Source organism: Vigna unguiculata, chromosome 9 (genome assembly GCF_037176805.1).
Source record: "Vigna unguiculata cultivar grain cowpea cultivar isolate G323 ecotype 2 chromosome 9, ASM3717680v1, whole genome shotgun sequence".
Taxonomy (NCBI): domain Eukaryota; kingdom Viridiplantae; phylum Streptophyta; class Magnoliopsida; order Fabales; family Fabaceae; genus Vigna; species Vigna unguiculata.
Genome location: NC_140800.1, coordinates 41,823,247 through 41,836,563, shown reverse-complemented (window position 1 = coordinate 41,836,563; position 13,317 = coordinate 41,823,247). Strand labels below are relative to the sequence as shown.

The 13,317-nt window shown below is 31.1% G+C and overlaps 2 protein-coding genes across 3 annotated transcripts; one reads left to right on the top strand and one right to left on the bottom strand.

The window, feature by feature from the left end:
- Positions 1 to 4,624: 4,624 nt before the first annotated feature.
- LOC114162772 (large ribosomal subunit protein eL39) lies at positions 4,625 to 5,308 on the top strand. Its single transcript, XM_028046747.2, is given in 4 exon segments — positions 4,625 to 4,681; positions 4,684 to 4,767; positions 4,895 to 4,998; positions 5,087 to 5,308. Coding segments are annotated over 4 exon segments (279 nt in total). The 5' UTR covers positions 4,625 to 4,639; the 3' UTR covers positions 5,136 to 5,308.
- Positions 5,309 to 9,123: 3,815 nt separating this feature from the next.
- LOC114162445 (putative receptor-like protein kinase At1g80640) lies at positions 9,124 to 12,976 on the bottom strand. Of its 2 annotated transcripts, none has more exons than XM_028046344.2 (10): positions 12,272 to 12,976; positions 12,009 to 12,167; positions 11,627 to 11,871; positions 11,398 to 11,530; positions 11,024 to 11,087; positions 10,847 to 10,943; positions 10,611 to 10,713; positions 9,841 to 9,959; positions 9,671 to 9,760; positions 9,124 to 9,556 (listed from the first exon to the last, which is right to left on the bottom strand). In XM_028046344.2, exons 1-10 carry the CDS (start codon positions 12,372 to 12,374, stop codon positions 9,389 to 9,391), a joined length of 1,281 nt encoding a protein of 426 aa, XP_027902145.1. In that variant the 5' UTR covers positions 12,375 to 12,976; the 3' UTR covers positions 9,124 to 9,388. The 2 variants fall into 2 exon arrangements, with proteins under 2 accessions (XP_027902145.1, XP_027902144.1); XM_028046343.2 differs by having other exon boundaries at positions 11,627 to 11,877; positions 12,272 to 12,973.
- Positions 12,977 to 13,317: the final 341 nt, after the last annotated feature.

Here is a 13,317-nt window from a genome sequence, read left to right as displayed (position 1 = left end):
CTGTTCATATTTTCAAAGAGTATATTATAATTATCTTGTTATAATTTTTTTAATTCATAGTAAATTTTGATGCAATTCCCCCATATTTTTCATGCTTTATTGTTTTATTTTAATATAGTTAATTTTAAATAATTAGAATGATTCATGTTGTTTGTGGTGTCATAACACAATAATACTTACTTTAGCACGACCTTAAAAAGATATATTCATGCACATGTTTTATGATTAACTTTGAGTGCAATTTGTTGACAAGTGCATATACCTTGTTGCAGACGAAATTATTTTCTTGTATCTAAAGCAAATATCTAGTTTTCATGGTCTACATCTTTTTCTATATAGTGAAGACGAAATTGACAACTATTTTATACCTAATCACCTATTTACTCATTGAAACAATTTTCCATTTATTAACATAAATTAGCTGGAGATGAAATTTGCCAATTTTTTTCAAGTTGTTGCAGTGCTGAAAAATAAGCATAATAAATGCTTCTGAATCGTGATTTTTTGACGCGGTTTCGTTGGAAAGCAAGCAAACAAATTAACAAAAGGGAGTGAACCGTGAGAGTGAATTAAGACATGATGTGACTCATTTCCCTCTCGTCGCATTTTATGTTCAACACTTTTTTCTGTATTTTTTTCACTACCAAATGGTTAGAAATTATATTATTTTTAAATGTAATTGTAAAAATGTATTTTATTTTATTTTTCTAACAAGTTCGCAACTTTTATCGAAAGTCGTAGATTGAGTTTTTCATGATCCAAATTTGAGAACTATTAATGGAAAAGTCATATGGAATTTCCATGTGGATGCTCCAATTTTTTCTCCACCAGGAACGTGTATCTGCTCATATAATAGAGTGCTAGTTATACCAAACGTTTTACCAACCAATCTTAATCTTATTAAAACTTCAACATCTCCAACATGTATCACACACAAAATTTGTTCTAATCTCTTTCTCTATCATGCTCTTAGAAGAAACAACACTGATTTTAGAATTTTAGAAAACGACAAGACCAAATTCTCTTTTAATTTGGATTTTTTTTTCCAAATAGTAGCACGCATCGTGACAAATGGTTATGCTAAACAAAAAATTAATGGAGCTTACCTAAGAGAGAGTTTTAACTGTTGAATTTTTGTGTGTCTTCTATTCTCGTGACATAAATAAAAACTAAGGAGAGAATCTATGATCCATTAGAAGTAGATTTAAGAAAGTGGTTGTTGACATTTTGATGTAGTTATTTATCCACCCTATCCCAAGACACTTAAATGCGCCAGAGATGTTGTTTTTGTCCCCACAGAAGTTAGTCAAGATGAAGCACATGCTTCTGCTTCTGTACAAAACTGCTAAAACCATTGTGTTGGGTTCTACATTAAATAACATTTCTCTCCTCATAATCTTGTTTTTACCTATTAATGTTGTGTTTTTATGGTTCATGTTTTCTATATTATGGTTTTTACAATAATAAACTCTCTCAATCTTTTACACGTATTTATGTTGAGAATAGTCTAAATGTGAATCAAAGTTTTATATTGGATAGAAAAGACAAAGTTAAACACTATATAGGAATAAAAACTTATAAAACTATTGTCTTAAGATTTTGAGATAAAAATTGTGTCAAAAATTTTATATATATAAAGACTAATGTCATATAATCGTACAGAATCACAATCTATAATCATACCCAATATAATCATAGAAAATAAATTATTGACACTAAATATATTTTAATATAAATACATGATAAAGATCGTTAAGAATTTAAGATATAAAACTTATTATTAAATTCTCACAATTACAAATAAATATGAAACTTGTCACAATCTATCTATAAAAAGGCTATGGAGTTATAAAATAATTACAAAATTAAGCAGCTACTTTCTTGGCACCTAAAAAGCAAATTAATGAAAAAGGGTTTGAAATGGCCTTGGAAACGGTCTATTCAAATATCCTAAGTAGATTTAGGTAACAGAAACCATGAGAGAGATTCAACAAAGCTATGATTAGGGAGGTTCTAATAAAATGGACTTAAGGTAATATAATAGGGAGTTTTTGAAATTAGGAGTGGTACGTAGCGATAATTGAGGAAGTTCTAAGGACTTGGAAGAAAGTCCTGAGCAATTTTCCTATTGCCATGTGACTTTATGTGTTTGTCAGGGTTTGGATGTTACAGTTTCATTTATCTTTATATCTAATCAACTTAAATATTACCAATTTTCAACTATGTCAAACCTACTTAATGTTATTATTTTAAAAATGCATGGTGATTTTCAAATGCAACTCACAGTGATGATATTGTTTTATAAGAATTTTTATATATTTTTTCAAATTGAAATCATTGTGTGGTTTATATTGAAATTTAAAGTAAACTTACTTTATTCTAAACTATAACAATTTATTTATATTTTAATTAAGATGACTTATTTTAACTTGTGGGAAATCCAATCAGCTTTGTTATTGCTTCCAGATTTAAGTCAAATTAAATAATATTTTTATATTATATCAAATTAATTTTTTGAGAAAGTATAAGAAAAATAATTTGATTCTAGTTATTATACAAATACAATTTTATTTCACACGTTTGAGAGGCGCTTAGTTAGGGCCGAGCTGAAAGCCACAATGACTGGGCCCAGTAAGCATTGAATTTTTTCGATCTTTTTTCCCTCTGTTAATTAAAAATACTCATTTATATTTGTATATTATATAATTATGCATATGCTTTGATTAAAAATAACATATAACTTATATAAGAGATTGTTAAAATGATTTTTCAATCTGCAGAGTGGAAAGTTTAATTTAGTATGCAAGTTTGGATAAATAACCAATTGCTATCATTATACATTGAAATTCTGATTATAATGCATTTTTTTCTCACGCACATCAGTTCGTATTTATTTTAATTATAATTATCTATCGTTAATATAATTTTATGCTCCAACTTTTTTCATCCCATCAAACATTATATACTTATTTCATATTAATGAAAAATAGAGAAAAGAAATCAGATACTTATTTATTTTAGTAACCTTTTTCTTCTTTAACTTAAGTTTATAAATTCGTTGAATTGTGAAGTGAGGTTACGTCTAATTTTAATAAAATTTATTTTTAAAGTAAAATTTACTTTAATTTAATATTACTTTTAATTAATATAGATCTTGTTTGAAGGCAAAAACAATTGGTTTGTATAATGGGCTGAAGGAGAACTATAGTAAGAGGCACAAATCCAACTATTGTTTCCACAAATATGTTTCATTTTTTTTTTCTAGCTTTTTCTTCTCGGATGAGTTTTATAGACAAATTTTTCTACATAATATAAAATGCATATTTCAAATATAAATAATAGCTTCATAATGAGATTTTCAGAACAAGTTCTCTTTCTTCTTATTCTTCCTCTCAGGGAGTGCAATGGAGAAAGAAGATATTTTAGTTTTCTTCTGTTAATATAAGGTACAATTAGCAATTACACATACCAGGGCTCAAATAGTTCTAGTAGCTCTAAGCCCCATTCCATGACCCAAATGACTTAAACCAACCCATTAACCCTGGCCCAAAAAGACCCTGCAGTTCCTAATCATCTAAAACTTAGTTTTAAAAATGAGATATATTAAATAGCTGATAAAAAACACACAACCAAAGTCAAGATTTTATCCTTATTTACATACATGTTAAAGTATGTATAATGTCATATATAACACTGGATTATATTACTATAATTTACACGGCAACAACTTTTTTAATCAAATGAATTTACAGATAAATTTATCTAACAAAATATTATTGATTAGGTGAGAGTTGGAATAATGTATAATGATGTTATTTGAACCTTTTTTTTAAAACCATATAAACATACTGGTCCTTAAGACATATTTCATTGATTTTTTTTTATAATTAAAACTCAATGATAAATAAATAGTCTTCAATGTATAATATATATTTTAATTTTACTGTAAATACGGTAAATCATGATAGTATTTTTTACAATTATTTACGGAAATTAATAAAAATATTAAAATTGATCCATACAAAAGCTTATAACATAATTAGAAGAGATAAATGGTTAACAGGAACAAGCATAGAGAAAAATATTAAAGAATTAAGATGTTTTTCCACAAGAATACCAGCCATATCATTATAGGTTGATTTATTATATATTTAAAAACTCTATAAATGATGTAGTTTTAAATAAATTTAGAACTTCCTGGAGCTATATTTAGGTTGACTATTCAATAATTTTTAAATGAAATATTTAACCATTCATAAAAAAAAAACTGTTTAAGATTTTAAAAAACATTTATATGTATCTTTTTCTTTATTACAATATTATAATAATGATACCATTTTAAACAAAAATATATTTCATGGTTGTGCAATTTACTTATTATTATAATGACCAACATAATTTTCATGGTATGGTGTGACACATTACCTTATAGATACCGATGAACTTAAATAAAATATATTTAACTAACAATATATCCAATTTGTAAATAAAAAACAAGTGAGTGCTCGAAATAAAAATAGACGAGTCCCTAAAATTTATTTAACTCATTAATTTATTTTTCAAGAAAACATTTCTACTGTATGTTATTTGTTTTCTAAATAAGAATAGAAAATTAAAAAGATAAAACCCAATTAGGGTGATGGGTATGGGTATAAAACAAAGACCAGTTTCTATCTCCTCCTTAGGGTTTGGTTATTAGGGTTTTCGCTGTTCGGTCTCAGTTCCACAGCCGTCGCAGTCGAACATCCAGAAGACAAAGCGAAAATGGTGCTTCTCGATCAAAATCACAATCTCTACCCTTCAATTTGTAATTGTTGCAGAAGCGATAACTATTCCACTGCGCTTTCAGCGTTTGAGTTTGATTTGTATCTGATTTTGTTGTTGTTGTTTGCAGCCGTCACACAAGACTTTCAGAATCAAGAAGAAGTTGGCGAAGAAGATGAGGCAGAACAGGCCCATCCCCTACTGGATCCGCATGAGAACCGACAACACCATCAGGTCCGAATTCCCTACCTTTCGCATAATACCGGTCCCGTTACGTCTCATTTTACTCTTTTCAGGATAAAGGTTCTGTTTTGTCTTTCAGGTACAATGCTAAGCGCCGCCACTGGCGTCGCACCAAGCTTGGATTCTGAGGTCTTTGCTCTGCCTCGGTTCGGTTTATCCAATTAATTAGTTTTTCTTTTTCTTTTGAGGAGAAAACATTGTTTTGGAGATTTTTGTGTTTTTCATTTACTTGAAGACTATACTGTGTAAGGAAACTTATTGTAGTTTATATTAATGGTGGTCATCACCGCTTTCTAAAGTATTTTGGAAATCTTCGCTATTTATCTTCAGGATTATTATAAGTTTCCTTTTAATTTATTTGACTGCTGATAACCTCTTCTGTGCGTATTATCTTTATGTGTGCGATACATGGTATTACATGGTGGTTTAGGCGGGCTACTTTATTCTATATGTTCATTGGTAGGCAACAATGTTTTGGTGCTTTCGTCATTATTGACATTGTGCATAACGCATCTTAGTTATGCCTTTCCTTATGATACAGTTTGTAATATGTATCACAACTATTCATGCCGTAGTAGTGATGTTTATTTTTCTATTGCTTGAGTAGCGGTACTGTTTGATTTGTGATTGAGATGGTATCACAATTGAAATTTGTGTTCGGTTTTCTTTTACATTGGAAACATTGAAATCTTTTCCCCTGCCCTTTCCAGTTTACTTGTCACTAGTTTTTGTTTTTAGTCTTCTTTGTCTGGTGTACCAGAATTCATTGAATGGATGTGCAGACTTTATGTGAATGGCTTCTGGGTCAAAAGAGATGCAAAGCTGGTTTATTGGAAATACAAAATGTTAACTAGGCAAATTCGTTTGAGTATTTTTTTTTAGTTCAAATTGCTGATCGATAAATCTATAAAGAACAGCTAGCTGTGACTTCTCCATGCTTTCTACTTGCTTTACCATGGATTTTGATTTAAAATTGGTTTTTTCAGTCAAATGCTACACGTATTTTTCATCTTTCAAAGTGCTTCCTGAACGCTACGCATCCATTTTGAAATCAGTGTTAGACTGAAATTATCATTTCAGATTAAGAGTACGGGTTGTTCTGTAAGGTTTGTTTTGAAAACTTTAGAATTTAGGGCGTGTAATTTGCTAAAGGAAGAGTTCGAATTATAATTTAGATTTTATAGAGTAAATTTTTCGTATTTTAACATAATTTTGTTGAGATTTTATTACCTAAATACTGCTTGGCTTATCTTGTTGACTAAATATTATTTTGACTTTTTAAGGTTGAAATTTTATTAAATTAAATATATATTTTGCTACTTTACTTTATTTTACATAAATGTTTTAACATGTTATTATAATGGTTTTGGCAAGGGCAGATTCGTGTAAGAATATTTTCGTTGGTTAATTATTTTATGTCTTGATTCCTGAACCTTTTTGGGTATTTTGAGCAGTGCTTTTGATCTTCGAGGAGTGCAAAGGGGTTATAGTATGATTGAGTTGTAAGTTAAGAATGGATGTTGTTGATGGGGGAAAATGCTTGTTCAGGGATTTTATCAGTCTAAAGGGGGGCGGTTTTCTGTTTATATGAATTAATGCATCTGAGGTATTGACCCGACCTGAGTTGTAACATTTGTTTGTGCATGCATCCTCCTGTCCAATATGGCTTGTTTCTCTGTTATATTTTGGCCCGTAATATGTTTTGTGACTAATTATCGTTTTTGATTTAATAGTGAATTTATTGAGATCTTGAATGTACTATGGCAAATGGAAGCGGGATTTAGAATTCTCTTTCGAAATACTGAATCTTCGCACTGTTAGATCTCCAATGGTATTGTGGGTGATAGCCTATGGTTATCTTTTCTTGATTGAAGAAAAAATTGAAGCACTTAGAAAAGTGTGAAATTTTTAAAAATGAACTGGAAAGATTATCTCGATAATATTAGTTCTGACTGTAAGAGAGTTCAGTGGTAAATATGGTGTCATGAAATATTTTCACAATGCCTCATGTCTTGACATCTAAACTAAAACGGTGTATGTATGAATTAAATAACATGTATGTTTTTCATATGTTCGGCTTCTACATAAGCATGTCTCCAATATGATCAAATCATTTATAAACAAACAAACCAATCCATGTATTGTGATTGAAAAGGTTATATTTAAACATAAAATAACTGAAAATGGGAACAAAATATATATATAAAATAAATGCATGAATGGTTTGCTTGAATAAAAAACACAAAGTCATCTCATTGTCTCAGTAGTGCTCCTTTTGATTGAGAGCACAAAGATAAAGGGAAAAGAGCAAACAAATATATATATATATATATATATATATATATATATATATATATATATAATGATATATATATATATATATATAATGAATAAAAAATGTGTGGTTGGAAAAAATATGTGAAAAGAAAGATAATTTTATTTATTGCTAACAAACTTATTATTATTTGTAATTTATAATTTATAATAATAATGGTGAAAAAGCTCGTAATTAATTAAAATTTGTAAACAAATATAAATACTAACTAATTATTTATGTTATAGTTTATAATAATGTTAAAGTTATACCACAAAATTCATAACTAAGAATATTAATACGAAAAATAAATTCAGAAATAATGGTGAGAAAAAAAAAGAAGAAAAAAAAGAGAGTAACGAATAAGATGGTAAAAACTAATAAGGCTTAAATAGCTTTTTATCTTTATTTTTGTAGTGTTTGTTGCGGATGGTCCTCATTTTCCTAATTCGTGTTTAATTTAGTTCTTTTTTGTGACGTCGTTTAAATCAGCAACGGTTTGTACTGCGGTGTATTATGTGTATTGTACAATTGTAGTAATTATTTGAGGATAAATAAGTGAGCTTAGGATTTTGAAAATGAATTGTTAGGCAGTTGGTCAGTTGTTGCAATCTTCTTCCTCCATTCCGTGTTGTTGCAATCTTCTTCTTCCCATGTCACGGTCCAATCTTCTTCCTTTATCTCTGGTTGTAATCGTTGAAGGCAACAATATTGTAGCAATTCGTGCAATGTTGATGGTTCAACGATAAACCATAGCTCACATATTTATCCCCAACTATATAATTACTACACTCCAGTCCAATGTAATACAAACACGAATTAAACAGCATCACAGAAAAGGACTAAATTAAACACAAATTATGAAAATGAGGACCATTTTAAACCTTTGGTAAAAATGAGGACCGTCCTCAACAAACACTACGAAAATGATGACCATTTTAAACATTTGGTAAAAATGAGGACTATCCACAACAAACACTACGAAAATAAGGATAAAAAAGGTATTTAAGCCAACTAATAAATAGTGGAGATAAAAAGATAACTACTCATTTTAAATATAACTAAATTGTAAATTTTTAAAATATTTAATATTTAATTTTATACAATTAAGCATCTCATTACATCAAAATTTTAATATAATATTCAATAAATAAGGTATTTTATTATTGTGCTTTCACTTAATAAATAAATAAAATGATATAAAATAAAAGTAATAGCATACTTTTAAAAAAATTTACACGTATTCATAAATAAAAAAAGATTATTAATAAAATTAAAAAAAAAAAAAAAAAACTATGTTTCCGCTTGCATAATGTACCTCAGTATCGGAAAACAACTTTTTTGCCTTTCTTATTATAAGCGTCAAGATTCTCCGCATCTCATCTTCTGGATTTGTAAACTTTCTGCACATTTCATGTGTTCCAATGTGACCAACTCTATCTTTTCTCACCCTTACTCCTTCGATCCAACCTTTTTCACTCCCAATTGAAACATACTGATGGAAGGCTATGCATGAGGCACATATTTTTAGTAAAACCGTTGTAAAAAGAATATCAGTAAAACTAAAAAGTCGCAAAGTAAATGGTACTTTCAGGCTTCATTCTATAGACGGACTATGTACTTCTTGCCTTATTTGTTAACCCCAATGGAAATCACATGGATCACAAATGATGTGCTTTGAAGTATCGGTCAGTCACTTGGTCCTGGACCACCTTGTTTGGACTGTTCATCATCATTTCAGAGCTCCAATACATGATTCACTTAAGAGGTTGCTAGTGAGATTTTGTCTTTATGTAATGGAATGGAAGACAACAGATCCAAATTTATACAAATTCAATACTGTATAGAGTCTATACACAATCCATCTCTACCCAAAACAAAGTAAAACTAAAAATTTCTTCTTTACATCTGTTATGAACAATCTAATGCTCTTTTCCCCTATTTAAGGTAAAAACACCCTTCCCAAATCAATGTTCTTGTTGTTTGTCGTGGACTATCTGTAATTTCAAGTATTTGTGTATTGGCAGCATTCATTCTTTATCACTGTTATAAAACTGATAGGTACTATCAATGACGAGAATTCACAGCAAGAGAGGCATGCTGCCTCACTTGTGAAACTCTCAGTGTTCCTCCAAGCTCAATGGGAACAAGAGGGATAAGTGAGTGAAGAACATCTGTGATGAGAGGGCGATAACTAGGTTCTGGTTGCACGCATAGCACAGCTACAGCAGCAACCTATGAAGTACAAAACCCGTCAAAGAAAAGTACATTTGTTTGGTTAAGCAAAGTACCTAGTACAGTGCTTGTGTGGGAAATGAGTTTTGAATTTTGAATTCCAGGATCACAAACCTGGTATAAGTGTTTATGATCCATTGTGTCCTTAATCACTGGATCCACAATGTTTGGAAGCTTGGCTCTGTCTGTGAGCTGTGGCATGGCCTGCAATCATAAATAGTTATGTACCTTACACTCCTTTCCATAGTTATAGGTACATACATAAGATTAAAAGTAGCCCATACCCATGTGACTATAGACTGGCATTGCGTCGGTGCCAGTTTTTCCACAGGCTTCCTTCCTAGTAGAAGCTCTAATAGCACAACCCCAAAAGCATACACATCACTTTTATCACTCAATTTACCTGTAAAATAATTGAATTGAAGCATCCTCAATAATTAGTTCTACAGATGAATTTCACATTGGTACATGAACCTGGTTTGGTATGAATCTAAGACATTTCTCCATGATAATATTAAAATATTACTGGTATATTGACCCAATCACCTATGTCTAAAGGAATAATATCTACCACAATTGAAATGAAATCCCTCTCAACAGTCAAAAACACATCAGAGACATCAAACTTTCAAATAAATTGTGGAAAGCTTATAGGTGTTCCCATTTTGCAGACAAGAATAAATTCCATTTCTAAAGCGAGAGACATACACTTCAAAAAAAAGTGCTCTGTAACCATTGATTAGAAACTAAAAGCATGAGATTGCTATTAACTTCAAAATTTGTTCCATGTGTATTCATTTTGTATCACATGGTGATTTGGTCAATTTAAATAGCGTGTAAATGTGACTTTTCAACAGGGCAGGTACATGACAACATGTCCAAGATAAGAACAAGATACACAGGTCATATGTTCAAACCCACCTTAAAATCAAAGAGGACTAAGAAACAATTTCTTGGATCTGGTTTGCTAAAGGGTTACAATATAGTAAAATATCCAACTTGTCAAACCAATGCATATGGCGTATAATAATGATAACAGGTTTAGTTGGCATACCGTCTAGAAGATACTCCGGTGCTACGTATCCTAAGGTACCCGATAGTTTAATGTTCTTCTTGCTTTGGGACCCATCAGTTATGGCTAGACCAAAATCAGACAGCTGAATCCACCACCAATAAGTTCGAGGATGCCAACACATGATATGAAACTTAGGTGAATACAACAAAGATGAAAATAATTGGTAATGGAAAAAGGAAGTAACTTTTATGGAAAATCTAATGTGATTTTCTTACCTTGGCATTGAAGTTTGCATCTAAGAGAATATTGGAAGATTTCATGTCTCTGTGGATCACTGCAGGGTAGCAGTGTTCATGCAGATATTCTAGTCCTCTGTCAGAATAGCAGAAGAGTGTTAATACAGTTATAATGAAGAAAAGAGAAAGATCAAGATCTTTTTTAAGGAACATTACCTTGCTGTGTCAAGAGCAATCTTCATCCTCATGTGCCATGTCAATGCCGAGCCATGAGTAGGTCCTTCAGCATAAGATTTTGGAAAAGAATGACACGATAAGAATTTAGTAACGAGAATGGAATGTTGTTTGTTTACTGTTTCAGAAAAGTTTTCCTGTGTTTTGAACACATCTGAGACTGTTTGCTTCAGGAACACGATTGTGTTTTCTAATTATTATCCTTTGAATCTCCAGATGAAAAAATAAAACATCTCCTAACCTTTTCTGATCTTTGGTTTCTAAAACAAATGTATTTTAGAAACGATTTTCAAAATTTAAGATAAAAAAATGGGTCCTCTCTGCTACGCATTTAAGCATGGGATACAGTATTTTACCATGTAAATGAGCTTCCAATGATCCATTTCGCATCAACTCATAAACGATAAACCTCGTGTCACCATCAATGCTACAACCCAGTAAGGAGATTATATTCGGATGCTGAATTTTGCTTAACAATTTCACCTCGTTCTGCAATTTCATCACACCATTCAATGAATCGACCAGACACAAAAAGTTGAAAACAGAGAACCAGCAAATGAACAAGCAATACGTGATCATTCTTACCTCGAATTCTCTTTCCGCATTTTGAGTTTCACAGTGTAGTTTTTTTACCGCAACATCCAGGTTATGATCCAACCGAGCCTTGTAAACACATCCAAAACCACCCTCGCCCAAGATGTTACTTTCCAGAAAATTATTGGTCGTTTTTTCTATTTGCTTATAATCAACTATCGGCACAGACTCCTTCATACCAACAATTTTGATGGAACTGAATCTACTCAGAAACGGTGCTAGGGTGATCCCCCTCTCTGCATCTTGCCATTCAAAAGCACAACACAAAGAGAGAAAAGAAAGTAATCTCAGACAATACCATAGGGTCCATTCAATTCTGAATTTTTCTTAAAAAGGTATACGAGAAATGGAACATTACAAAATAAACACGCACCTGGACCAGGAGTTTTAACCCTTTTGGTTTTGGATTTTATTGGACACCTAGTGTGATAAATCCAGAAACATAAGAAACCGAAAACGAGTGCAGCAAGTGAAGTGGTGGCTGCTACAATAGCTACCAGCATTTTCTTGTGCAGGTGATGCTGCTCCGCCCCTGCTTTAACAGTTGTTAGAATCAGTGAAAAAAGAATCATTAGTAAAACCAATTAGTTAACAAAGATTAAGAAACCCAATGATGGGAAAGAGATGAATGAGTGCCTGGAGAGAAATCAGGTGGAAATTGAGGAGAGGAAGCAGGAGGGTCCGCAGCAGCAACGTAGTGCAGAAGAAGAATAACGACAAAAAGAAGGTTCATTTTCATTGTTTGATGTTAAGAATGCATGAAGAACGAGATTTTTGGAGGCAGAAGCATAAAGGGTGCCCTGTGTTGGTAATGGGTGTTCTCTTCTCTTCTCTTCTTGATCTCCAAGGTTTCAACTGCTTTTTGGTTTTCCAAAAAGAATGCTCTTTTTTCTTACACCTTTTGAATCTTTTTTCATACCTCTCTTTGTCTCTCTTTTCTTCTTTTTTAACTCATTAATATGTGAGACTTTCTTTTTGAAGTTACCAAATATATCTCCAATTCAACCAAATATACTTCTTTTTTTATAATATACAGAAATTAATATAAGATTGGTGAAATAAATGTGTGCTTGTGTGTGAAATCATGGATTGAAGTGTGTATGTCATATTGTGTCGCTTTCTGTGCAGAAGAGAAAAGAAGAAACAGTGGGGAGAGGAAATTTAATGTTGAGGTGAAGCGGCAATCACACGACAAGCATGTGCATTTGTTCTTGTCAACTGCGCTACTCTGCTGCAACCATGAACCACCATTTTCTTCTTCTTCTTCTTTTTCTCTTATTTTCTGTAAAATTTCTAAGCTTATGCAAAAGAGTAATAGGTTCATTCATGGGGTTGCGAGATGATGAAGACGGTTCATTTCATCTTCTGAACATGACTCATTCACACCGTTAGGTTCTTCTCTTCGTGCCTTTCTAATAATAACTGCATTTGTAATCATTTTTTTTTCTGGAAAAAAGGTACCTAATACTTTCAGAATTTTATTCCACTGTTTTATGCGAATCTATATTATTCGGTGTTAAATATGTTTGCAGTGTAAATGTAATTTTGTTCGTGTAATTGAAATAGTTATTGACACGTTAACGATAAGAATAAGATGAGTATTCAATTTTGAAATTTAGAAACTAAATTATATGAAAGTTTGTGGCAGAAATAAATTCGTATTAAATTTAAGAATTAAAAGT